Source organism: Dinoponera quadriceps, unplaced genomic scaffold (genome assembly GCF_001313825.1).
Source record: "Dinoponera quadriceps isolate SergipeBrazil2010 unplaced genomic scaffold, ASM131382v1 scaffold221, whole genome shotgun sequence".
NCBI lineage: Eukaryota > Metazoa > Arthropoda > Insecta > Hymenoptera > Formicidae > Dinoponera > Dinoponera quadriceps.
Window position 1 is genome coordinate 1 of NW_014554330.1, and position 13641 is coordinate 13641.

The 13641-nt window shown below is 40.7% G+C and overlaps 1 protein-coding gene across 1 annotated transcript; it reads right to left on the reverse strand.

Annotated features, from left to right (window-relative positions):
• Positions 1-4: 4 nt before the first annotated feature.
• On the reverse strand, positions 5-849 carry LOC106747104 (protein mab-21-like; the record flags this gene model as incomplete). Its single annotated transcript, XM_014624391.1, has 1 exon — positions 5-849. A coding segment is annotated over exon 1 (501 nt), but the record flags the coding sequence as incomplete, so codon positions are not given.
• Positions 850-13641: the final 12792 nt, after the last annotated feature.

Sequence of the window (13641 nt, forward strand, 5' to 3'; positions counted from 1 at the left end):
TACGCAGCTTCACCTCGGTCGTGTCGGCGATCATCTTCACCGAGTCCCGATAGTTGCACTTGTCGCACGCCTGGGCCACCAGGGTCTGGAATCGCGAGCGTATCTTGCGGGCCGACAGGTAGCCGGACGCGGTGATGAACTCCACCCAGAGCGACATCGACCGCTTGCGGCCGTCGCTGAGCTTCAGCACCGCGCAGCCCGGCAGGGTGCCGTCGTCCACGAAATTGAACACTCCCATCTGATTCAGGTAGAGGACCACCTCGAATTCACCCGGCGAGATCACCTCCAGCCCCTCGTAACGGCCGTTGCACTCGGTCAGCGACGAGATGAACCGCGGCTCCTGCACCTCGACCTCCTTCAGCACGTCCTGCACGACCTTGCACACTTCCCGTATCGTCTTTTGCACCTGGGCCATCCGCACCTGCACCCGCTCGGTATAGTACTTGTTCATTTGGTACAGCATCTTCGAAGTGCCGCCCATGATGTCCTGCGGCACCAACATCATGACGAGACCGTCCGCTTGCGGCGATTCTCACGTACGTTCCTCGGCCAGAATCTCATTCTTCCGCGCGTCCGCACCGTCAACCTGTCATCCCGTTACCGTCATTGTCGTCATCGTGCGTCGTTTTCCCAAGCATCACGGGAAGGGAAGTGTCCAACGTGACCCTGCTATACGTCGATCCTGTCTACGATTTTCAATACGGGAGAGGAAGAGAGAAAGAGAGAGAGATAGAGATAGAGAGAGAGAGAGGGAGAGCACCGTTGAGTAAACTCGCGATCTCAAAAAGAGCTCGCGCCGGAACGGGTCACGGATGAACGAATGCCGTGCGTGCCTAATCGTGCGGCAGGTGTTGTACGTGCAACGAGCGCAACTCGAGGTGTCTCGCGCGCGCGACGACAGAGAGAACGTTGCTGACCACCGGCTCGTCTACTGCCGTTGTAGTTGTATGCCCTGTTCCCCAAGTCCCGCCTCCGAAGCGACAGGGTCACGTGGAGCGTGCGCGTTGTTACCACGCCTCCTGTCGTTCCCGGCTCCCTCCACCACCGTGTCGTTCCTTCCGCCGCTCTCGCCGCGCCGCATCGCTATCGATAGGCAGTGATAAGCCGGTGCGGTTGCGGAACCGCGCTTCATCATTACCGATATTTTCCACTCCCAAATACATTCGTAATCCAGTTAGCAGCGCGCAACTCCGCACGCGCGTCCTCGCGAAACTCGCGTACATCGCGATGGGAAAGGTGTAATTTGATTTTCCGTCGCCCATGGTGAACATCTCGGCTGCGGGTAGAAAAGGACTCCTGGAACGTTTCCGTTCGGTCAATTGTTCGGAATTATCCGAATCAACTTTCGCCGAAGCAACTTTCAACGTGGCCGAACGTACAGATGAATATTTTCGCTCGCGGAAACAGAGGTAGCGGTCTTTCTCGTCGGTCGAGCTTTCGTCCGATGCCTGTTCATAAATATACAAACTGAGGTTTTTTACCGTGCAAGAACTTTTTATGTGGAATCTAAGCGTAAAACATGTAAAACTCGTTTGTGCTTTCTCTACCTTGGATCGTCGGACGAAAATTCTATCTTACTTCGACGTAAAAACAGAGCTGTGCGAAAAAATAGATTGAGAAAAATGATGTATCAGCAGCATCAGTCTAATCGTAACGAATTCTCTCGATTTAATAACTGTATTGCATTGCTATGAAATAAATATGCCATACTATTATTTTAATAACTCGCGTGTTTGCTTAAATAATACAGTAGTTGGAAAAAAACTTTAATCAATCCTGCATCTACCTTCTTCAATTATGTAGTTGCTTATTTTGATCGTATATGTGCAATTATTAATCTTTTAATGCATAATTGAATACATGTACAATAGTTTGTTAACCAAATCTACTGTCATATCACGAAATAATTGACAAAACTCAATAATAGAATTAATTATTTCAGGTTTAGTAAGAATGCATAATTTTGTTGATTCACATACATAATTACATATATATATAATTTATTTCATCTGCAATATTGCTAAGAATTAATTATTTTTGTGAAATCATATATATATTGGTGCAAATGAAATGGCTGTTTATAAATATAAAGTTCCAACTTGTATTTTTCAAATTTAAAACTTACATAACTAATCAAAATAACTTCCACCTACTTCAATACTTCTGCCAATGTGATCCAAGTGCATCAATGCACTTTCTAAAAGAATCTAGAGAGCGTGAATCGATAAACTCCTTAAATTCATTTTTCACAATTTTTTCTTCATTGAAATTTTTGCCCGCCAAAAACGCATCCAGATGTTTGAAAAGATGATAATCTGTTGGTGAGGTGTCTAGAGAATAGGGAGAGTGAAGGAGAACTTCGATGTTCACTCGGCGAATTTTTGAACGGTTTGTTTTGCAATGTGTGGTCTAGCGTTATCGTACAACAACAACATGCCGTGTCTGTTGTCTAATACTGGCTGTTGAGCGCACAGTTTTTGGTGCATGGTGGCAATTTTCTGACAATACTTATCAGAATTCATAACCTCACCTTGTTTGGTAAATGAATAGTGAACGATACCTCTGCTAGACCAGCATACATACACCATCATTTTCTTGGGGTGAAGATTCGATTTTGGAACGTATCTTGAAGTGTCATTCGTATCTAACCACTGCGCAGAACGTCGGTGATTATCCTACAAAATCCATTTTTCATCACAAGTCACAATCCTGTGTAAAATTCCATCTGTATTCTGTCGCAACCGCAAAGAAATGCAGATCTCCAAACGTCTCAATTTGTCTCTCTCTATGATTTCATGGAAGACCCACTTATCCAACTTTTTCACTTTTCCCAACTTGTTTAAATATCGGACGGCAGTTGAATGATCAACTTCGAATCTTTTGACAATCTTTCAGACTGTTAACCTTGGATCTGTTTCAACCATCCCCTTCAAAACAACGTCATCAATGACGGAAGGTGCGTGTCCGCGAGACAAATTGTCGAGGTTTGTGTCCCCAGAACGAAATTTTTCAAATCAACGCCTCGTCGTTCTTTCACTTACAGTACCTTTACCAAATGCAGTATGAATGTTACGCGTTGCCTCGGCTGCAGTATGACCAAGTTTGAACTCGTATAAGTAAATTATACGAATTTCTCTATTTTCCATCACGGCGTTAATGCAAACTTCTATGACTAACAGTACAATATAGAAATAAGGTTATGTGCGCTAAATCACATGTGGATTATGTACTTTTCACACAGTATATATACACCGTCCTCTGTATGAAAGAAAAGTAATCTATAGGGGTGGGAAATTCAAAACACTGAAAACGGTCATTTCATTTGCACCAACCTAATATTTACTTTTTAAGCAATTAGAAATGCTATTATTTTGATTGTACATTTTTGTTTTATTTAATCGACATATAGTCATCAATAATTTTAACATCGATTCTTGTAATTAACGTTAAACTTTTCAGTTTCATTTGTTACTAATATATAGTTAAAAAAATGCAACCACGTACAGATATAAATTAACTATATATAAGTCGCATGAGCTTTAAGTAGAATTATTGGTGCATGAATCACAAGATAGCACAAAATATTGACATAACTTGGCATCGCAATTCGTTCTTCGATGTTAAGCACATTCGTGAACTACACTGGACAAAAATTTGGAAATAAAAAATTTGGTAATAAATACTAAAATTTGGTGAATATTTATTGACGAAATATTTAACTACTGCAGTCTAATAATTTAGTTCCGTACACTTCCGTACAGTTTTGTATGAATATACAATATATGGATTATAGAGAGAGAGAGAGAGAGAGAGAATATATATACTGTATATATAATATACAGAACTAAATTATTTGATTGCAGTAATCAAATATTTCTTCGGAAAATATTCACCGAACTTTAATACTTATTACCAAATTCTTTTTTCAATGCAGGCTAAATAATAATCTGCATAGATGATCGGAGTTTTATAAAACTGCTAAGTAAATGAGCCTACATATAGGATGTTTCAAAAATAGATGTCCGGACTTTAGGAGTATATGTTATAATACATTGAAGAAGAATGCTGCTGAATGAGAAAAAAAATAGTTTGGTTTAATAAAACATCGATTATTGGCTGCCATAAATATATAAGCTATAAAAATGCTGTGATTGAATGAAAACAACGGTGTGATTCGATTAAACGTCGACCTTACAGCTATAAATATACCAAATTAATTCAACTTTGTGATTATTATTTTTTTTTATTTTATTTTTTAACACAAGAACAATATATTGTCTTTAAAGCAGTAACATGGTAGTATCGTATAAACACTTCGAATTGTGTAAATTGTCATAAGCGTTCTTACAATTCAGTTTGTTTGTAACACGACACGATATGTTATTGTTTCAAAGACAGCGTATTATTATTCTTTCGAAGAAATATTACGATTCAAAGACAAATGCAGTTGAATTACCTGCTTATATCCATGGCAGCCCGTAATATCGACATTTCATTCAACCAACATATTTCTTTACTTTCAACGACATATCTTTTCCATGTAACGGTCGCACAAAAGCGACAATAAAACAATCAGACTTTCCCAAAAGTGCAGGAGCACTTTTTAGTAGATTTACGATTTTCATTTTTTGACCATTGTCCAAGTCGGTAGTCGGTCCATAACAATAGCTGGAACTTACTCCGCAAATGGACGAGCAGTTCGCGCGATGTTACAGCATGATAATTCCGGGCACGACCAAGCAAGGCGATAACATTCACATCCGCGCACAAAAAAGCTGAAGGGATCATTTGAATATTGGTTATTGACGTGAAAAGTATAAAGTACGACGAAGTCTTTTGTTCACGATCGCGCACGCGAATACAGCTTTGATCCTCGACGAAACGCACGCACGCACGTAACACGCATGCACGAGCGGAGGCAGGTGTACACGCCGGAAAATATCTCACAAACACGAGATACCGCGTCCCAGGACCTACCTTTTATGTTAGGATCGTAAAAACTCACGCCACAAATATCCACCGAAGAATACCGATCGGCTCTGGATACGTCAAATGTCCCAGGCGCAAGATTTTACCGATTACAGTATTCGTATCTCCGAGAATCATCGTTCCCGCGCGTTCTTTTCAACTCTTTGCGAGTGAATAGGAAACAGAAGTTCCCAACCGTTTTCCCTCCCGAATGCGCGTTTAGCAATAATCAGAGCACGTTGCGTCGCAACTATTGGAACAGGCTTGCCGCACTGAGGAAAAAGTATTTATCACGCTGTATAATCGCGCATGATGAAAAAATTATTGTCGAAAGAACTATTTTCTTAGTAAATATTACTATCGTGCTAATGATGATAAAAATAAATTCATGCTGTTACTTATACTTTTTTATTAGAACAACATGACTATACAGTCGGTGTCGAAATGATTATAATTTTAATAGGATTCGTTATTTTTCTTTCTCTCATTGTGAACGCTCTTATCGCACAAATCGAAATTCTGGCTTTATGTTAAACCTTAGATTGTATAACATAATAAGAGCTAAAGGTTCAATTTCAATTTTATTAGGTGTACAAATTAATTCCTTGCTTTCTTTCGCCGATCTTGATAAACATTTTTAATGAGAATACTTGCCGGTCTTTTCGTAGCTTTTAAGTGCTGACATCTACGTTTTCAAAACACTATATGAATTAATGAAGCGGGCAACATAACCTCTAAAAACAGTTATACACGATGGCCTCTGGTAAAGATCATATTCGGCATTGCATTCTTTTTGCGTTTCAGCTAAAATAGAACGCCGCTAAAGCCGCTGAAGTGACTTGTGTTCTTGGTGAAGGTAGTGACTCATACGACTTGTAAAAATTGGTATAAGAGATTTCGCGAAGGAGATTTTCACCTTAAAGTGAGAGAACGCCCCGGCCAACCAAGCCGTGTCTATCACATTCGTTAGACAGATAGCTTAAGGTCATCGAAAATGATGGAGACTATTTGATTGATTAAAATCTTTCTTATACTTTTGAAAATAAATTTCAAATTTTGCGAAGAAAGCAAGGAATTAATTCGCACACCTAATAATAATATAATTTACTCCCACCTTTTTTTTTTATCCCGACTATGCTTTAAGTTTTCATTCTCGATGCTTTAATATCAAAAGAAATTCTTCAAGGTAGCGCGTAGATTAAACCTAGGGAGAAGTTAATAAGCGTCAGTATCGTCAAAGTGGGTTTTCATTGATCTACGGACCACCTAAGTAGGCGTAAACTATCCTTAAGAGCATGGAAATAACGTCCAAATGTCAACTCGGGTGGCGGCTTCAACGTATTGCGTTTATTAAATATACTTTTAGTTCGCTCGAAAGGACCGTTTGCAGCGAACACGTTGGAAAAGCGTATTAATGAGTCGCTGAACGACTGTTCAGCAGCAACGATCCTTACAGCAATTGCAAAGTTACTTCTATCGCCGAATGCAGCGATCGTTTAACGTTCGACGTGACTTTTGTCATGACACTCCTCCGACGCCTTCCCGTCACCCACTTAACCACCTTACGCTGCGGTCATCTAATTCTTCGTTTATCTAAACCCGAAGAAAAGATATATCCTTAACCTTTTCACTCGATCACAACTCTCCTCTGTGCATCATCGTCCAACTCGTCGCGTACGCTCGAATGGGCTGAGCTGCGAAGCAAAGCGGCGAGTTACGTACCGGAGAAGAGTCGCGCCACGTTCAATTCGCGCTCCTCGTTCATGGATAATCGAATAAAGCTTGGGGATCCAATCTACTCCAAGTTGGAGTGGTAGATTGGTACCCGGCGGTACCCACTTTGCTCTCACTAATACGACTTGATTCATGAGCCGAGCACGTGTGTCGTACTCGCGCTGTCTCGTTCTACTCCGTCTCGTTCTCCCATCTAGCGCGCCGAGGGGTCAAACGTTCTGCTACATCAGCCCTCGCATTAAGGCAAAACCCGGGGGCTCCTTCCGCCCTTAAGTGTGCCTTTCATCATACCATTTCGGCTTAATTCGTTTATCATCTGAATTATTTGTACACCGATGTTCTCGCGACGGTGAGGAATAACATTCCACGAAATCGCCTCTCGTCGATCTCGAGCTCTCGGCCTGACACTCGGAAGATCCGACAGGGATACATTAACGCCCCCGACATATTGATTCACATAAAATTTAACGGCGTTAAAAAAGAAAAGAATTCCTGGGGGAGATCGTAATTTCGAGATGCCGAATTTCCGAAAAGCCTGGAAATGTCTTCCCGGGAAATTGAATTTTCGGATAGCATTAACGGATTCGAGGAATGTCTACTTTCATCGTGATTATCGAGATTAATGAACGTCAACGGCTCGATGTCGGAGCTGAAATTGAGCGATCAAGGCGCGTCGAAACGTCTCGCTCACCCTCGGTATTCCGTGGGCGATGAATGCGAGAGCAGTACTTGTACTCTTGCTTTTCCACTCCGTGAGCGCTCGTGTTTCCATTGTGTAACATTTCTATCGAGGATCGTGGCGCATCTTCCGGGGCGGCCACCGGTTCTATGCAGACGGTACGAGTCGACCTTATAAATCAGCTCGAATGAACATCCCCGAGTAAATCCCGGATAATCCGGGCCCGCTCGTTGAGCTTCGGCAGCCGGCAGACAGGCAGTCTGCCGAAGCTACGTGTTTCCCTGGGTCTCCTTGGGAAATGGCACGGAAAAGAGATCTTTTCGGGAACGTCGCGATTTCATTTTCAAAAGAATCGGCCCCCGCGATCATTAGGTGCATCCAGCTCGGTGGAGAGCTGCGCGCGCGAATCGATCAATCGAACAGTAATATGCCGAACCGATGATCTTGTTTCGGTGACTAAATACCGCGAGCCGATTGCATTGTTATTAATTGGCCCCGCTGGAGAGCTACCATTCACTTGAATTCGCATCACTCGGAGCGCCTGCATAGGAAACAAAAAAGGTCGGGAAGCACGCGACGATTAAACATGTATATCGTGCGTGATTATTAATAGCATTGCCGTCGGCTTCAATCTTCTTAGCATGCACGAACTAATAGTTCAGAAGAGCTATTAAAGCGACAGCCGGTCTGTTCGCATCTGTTCACCGGAAACGGTTCGCATTATCCATTATTTTATGATACCTGCGAGAAGGTACGGGTTAATTAAACGGGAAAACGATCATTGATCCTTGCTTTATTGAGCGTCATTAGTCCGAACAGTTTCGCCGACCTATCATTGCTACATCCTGTTTCCTATCGCGTGCTCGTCGACGATTTCCTTATTACCGTCACCGTATCAGAGATGCAAGTGTTTATATTCTTTACTTATGTTTATTATGTTTATGTTATATGTATTTTTATATATTTTCATTATGTTTATGTTATATATATTTTTATATATTTTCATTATGTTTATGTTATATATATTTTTATATATTTTCATTATGTTTATGTTATATTTTTACAAGCCGGGGAAATACTTACTCATCCGTACGGATGAGCGTTTTGCAAGTCGGGAAAATCTCTTTTGCTCCATCCCTGAGCCAGCGAATTTCGTAGAACGTCCAAAGTCGCACGCCGCACGGTGTGTCGCCTATCGTGCGTTACACGCAGTGCGTTATCTCGCGCGATGCTGCGGCAATAAAGGTATGGGAACACGCACGTGGCAAGCATAACTCATCGCCGCTTGGGATCACCGCGATGGCAGCCGGGTGTTTCCAGCATTAGCTGGCGCATCCACGAAAACGGGCGCTGTTCCGCTTAAGCGGAACTTCGCCATTCTTTCAAATCTTGATATCCAACAGTCAGCAGAAAGATTCTCCGGACTCGAAATTTCGGGGGAATTCGAAATAGAAGAGAAATTCCGACAGTTCTGACTTTTAGACCGGGGAAAGGTAAAGCCTGTTTTCAGCAGGAGACACGAGAAATATAGTGCAACACTGCTTTTTTAAATTGAATCAATGAAAATGCAGAGTAATCGAATCGATAAAACAATATTCTACCAATATTCAGTAGCAACTTTTCCACTTGGCTCTTTTCTTTAATATTTTATTGATTTTGGCCAATGAAAGATTCGCTGCAAGTCGCTGTTGCACGTTCCGTACATATCGTACATCCATTCAACCATATGTCGTATTTGGTCGTAGTTCGTATAGTAGCAGATTCAAAAGATTTCAAATTCGAGTCCCATAAGGAAGATAAGCGTGTTTTTCGAATACGATATAAATTAAATCAATTAAACGTAGTTAAGAATAATAAAGATTAAGATAATAAAAAAGAAGTCACAAATAATATCATTTTTCACTATTTCTGCAGCTAGATTTCTCCGATGGAAACAGTTGCTGCTGTTGACAGACTTTTGTAATGAAATTTTACTGATTTGCAATGCTATACTTATAATACATCGATTGCACTTTAGAGAGTGTGTTCGGCATGTTACAACAGTAATACAGTTCAACGTAACAGAGAAAGTTCGCGTGTTCAAAGTTAGCGTGTGTTAAATATATCAATGTCATCAACATTTCAAAAAATGTTTATCACGTTACGGTCATGTTCATTCTTTAATATGTTATAAATAATGTTTCACATTACTCACGAATAAAAATTCACGGTTAAATTTGTTAAACCTATCGCAACAATTACATGTCGATCTGCAAGATACTTGTACTTCAATTAAAATTAAAAATCGTATATTTTATTGCAGATACGTTAAGTATTCGTAAAAATAAGAATTGACAAACATAATGCACTCTGATGTTACACTGAGAAATTAAACTGCGTTTCAACAAGTATTTAATACAATGTAGCACAATAAAATACAGCATATTCTTGCTGGAAAACAGGGAAAATTAACATTCTAATTGCATTCCGAAATGTCGAATAAGGATATTAAAATATAATATCCCGGAGTCTTCTATCAGCCTTTGAATTTTCAAAGGTTGAACTGAGTAACCAGCTTCATTTTGGCGCAGAATAGAAATAACAAATGTCGCAAACCATGGCATCTTTATCATTCCAATTGAGAGTCGTCATATCCTGTATCATTTAGAAAAAACGGAGATTTAATTATATCAAATGATATTATTCCACTGATCGATCAATTCAATAAGTAGTTTCTGTCATTCCATTTTCTTCATTTTCCAGGAGTCTTCAATAATAAGTTATGTGGTTCGCTATAATATTTAATTTCTAATTTAGAAGTATCATATTATTTTCAATATTTAAATGGAAAATGGTCATTTAAAACCTTGAATGTGGATTTTTTTTCAGAAATATTAGTTCTCTTTGAAGAGGCAATTTTTGTAGGAAATGCAAAGACCAACTATTCCATTTTCTCAGAAATGTTTCAAAATTTGCACATGTGAATATATATAATACAGCAGAAAATCTTATATTATGGGAATTATTCCTCCATCCTCGGCCAAATCATTAATTTCCCCGATATATACTACATCTGATTCTGAACCACCGTTTATAGATTTAAACAAAATAATAAAAAAATTAAGTACGAAATAGTCAAGAAACGCGATTTTCTTTGATTGATTGTCAATGACAAAAAAACTCGTTTAAATTCGCAATTCGTACAATTGTTAGAAATAATGAAGTATATAATACAGAATGAAGGAAATAATATCGCATTTTATCAAACTTCTTTAATTATTTCCACTTTTTAATAGTTCTGCCATTGTTGCTGCTTGTCCTGTATTTTCCGAAAATCTTAACTTCATAGTTAATTCTGAATTCTCAGTTAAACTACATCTAACCCAACTCTAATCGACGTGAATAAAATTTCACCCAAGGTAAAAGATTCTATTATTAAGGTTAGAAGAATATATCTTGATTGAATATATCAATAAAAAGATTATTTTATCATTTCTCCAGAGAGAGAGAGAGAGAGAGAGAGAGGTCTAATATCTAGAAAGAGGATATGATTTCACATCAACACAAACATAAATTAACATTTAAACATTAATTACAAGACTCAAATGTTTTCGGACGGTTATACTGACGAATATTTCCCTTTTATTATTCGAAAGAAATGTTGTTGTGTGAGTTACCAAGCCTTCTAAAAAATACAATGAAAATATTACTGAGCCTTAAAGCTAAAGAAAACCGAAAACCGCTTTGGTTGCTACAATAATACAATCTTTCCGATTTTAAAAGAAATATATGTGAAATATTTGCATTTTTCTCACCGTGCCATTTACAAAATATAATACCGCTATTAATGTAAATAAATTTAACTAGAAATATAAGTAAATTTAGTTATAAATTAAACGATCTCTTAGACACATTTGAGATTAGGCGTGCCCTGAAAACCATCATTGAAAACTAATGATAATCGGTTCTTTTCGCTTCAACGGCCAATCTATCACCGGTTCAATTTGGTAAATGAAGTATACACGGGGAAAAATATAGTTTACATAAACGGAAATATTTGGTTGTGAGCAACATAGATGTATCACTCTACTTATCTTTGTGTGATAGATACGTAATAGTGTATGGTTGATATGACTTATTATTTTTGTGTGTCAATTATATCAATGAAGTTCCGCATGATCGGGTTATGGCAACCAGAACGCGGGGTGGGAAGGCCATGCTGCAAAGTTAGAATATGTTAGAAAACAAAGGTACTCACCACTCTAGTAAACACAAAAATATCGGCAGAGCCGTTGGACTCACTGCTTGCCATCATCGTGATGAAGCGAGACCGACCGTGTACTAAAGTGGATAGATGACCGAGAAAAACGGTAAGAGGTATAATAAAACAGCTTTCGCGGTTACTGGCAGGTAACCACGACTTATTTTATGTTTTTATTTGTAAGAAATCTTATCTAAACCTACCAAATGAGGCAGTTGTCATTAAAAACATTTGTAGTTGGTGTATCAAGAAAGTCCGGTTGGAGAAACCCGTCACTGCTGCAACACAAGTCGCTCAACAATTGTACTATGATTGCAATAACTACATAATTAGTTGTTCCATGTTTTACTATTAAATCTGGTTGACATCGTCCGATTTCTGCGTCGGAGACCTGTTTTGTCCGTATACAAACGAATCTAACTCTACATATTACCGACATCTACCTTTCTCTCGTAAAAAATAATAATTAGGGTACTTATTGCTTCAAAATATAAAAATATAAAATTCTATCTTGGGAAAGAAAATGTCGACATCACGCTAAGATATGAAAAAACGTTGCTTCTGTTGTTGTTGAATCTTTGCATTTCTGCGCGTGTTCGTATGTTCATCTAGAGAAAGGACGAAATTAACATCGAGTATTTTGAAAACATTCTTCAATCGTAAGAAACATTTAACGTCTGATCAACTTTACACAACACTTTCGCCAATACTTTCGATTCGAAGCAAAATTCGTCGTACTACTTTCGACCGCCTCGTTTTTACTTATTAAATTTATTAAAAAATCGCGTTCCTTCGGCGATAAAATCAGCCTCGATATTGTTGGAGTTTTACTCTAAGCAAGACACATACATCACGAACTGTCGGAGGTATATTATTGCACAGGCATCATCTTCGCGTTTATTTATTCGCTTCACCAGCGGCGTCGCGGCCGGGAACGATGGGACTCGCGCCTCATCGCCGGGTGTCCCGGGATGCATCGTGGCACACAGGTGGAGCTTTTTTCCTTCGCCGGTCGTTCGTACGCCGCATGCTCCTCTGTGCGTGCGGAGATTTCGGCGCTCGCCGGAACGACCGGGAGGGAGAGTTCACGTGGGCGTCCGAGTGTATTGGAGAAGAGCGGCGGGTCCATTATTGTCCGACGCTTAATCTGTTTGTTGTATACCGCCGCCGGGCTGCTAAGTGGTATCCCATTCTATGGGGGTACACCCTACGGCGCGGAGCTCTTGCGAGCTTCAGCGAGGGGACCCCCTTGCGAACGCGACACATGTTGTTACATCACGTCGCCCATTGTCGTGGCGATGCAACCCCGGAGCAATCCGCCGGGACAGTTACGTTCGGTGACAGAGAGAGGGGGGAGATAGGAAAAAAGAGAGAGAGAGAGAGAGACGTGGAGACACGGGGAACTCTAATCGCGCACCACTTGACACTCCGTGGCTAGGACTTTCTCTTTAACCGCGTGTGGTCTCCGCCACCCAGCTGCTGACTCGATGCGATATGTAAACGTATTATTTTTGCGTCCCGTCCCGTACGACGCGTATTTCGCGGCACAGTGGGGCTCTCCGAGACGCGGCTCTCCCCCTGAGACAAGAATGTCGCTAAGACTTGTAACGGATGCACGCGCGAGAAATATCCCGCGGTTCTTCCCGATAATCGCACAACGTGCGAACAATACTCGATATCGTTGTTGTTCCATCGTTGTTCCTCCCTTTTTTTCCTCGCGAAGGGGAAGAAGGGATCGATGGGTCTCTCTTAAAAACGGTCGGCTCACGAAGGACGAAACGAGACGCGTCGTGCTTGAGGCGTGCGCGCGTGCGGGAGTCAACCGAAAACGAATGGCTCTGTCTAATCTTTGATAGGGTACGTAACGCGAAGTACGTGATATATCTCTGTTGCGGGTATTCGAATAATGGATTCTGCGGTGGCTACGTGGCCGTTATCAATCTCAAGCAGTGTTTGCGGAGAGCTTGCGCAGATCGCCCTAGGGGCTGGCTTTGTGCCCTCGCTCCCCCCCCCCCCCCCC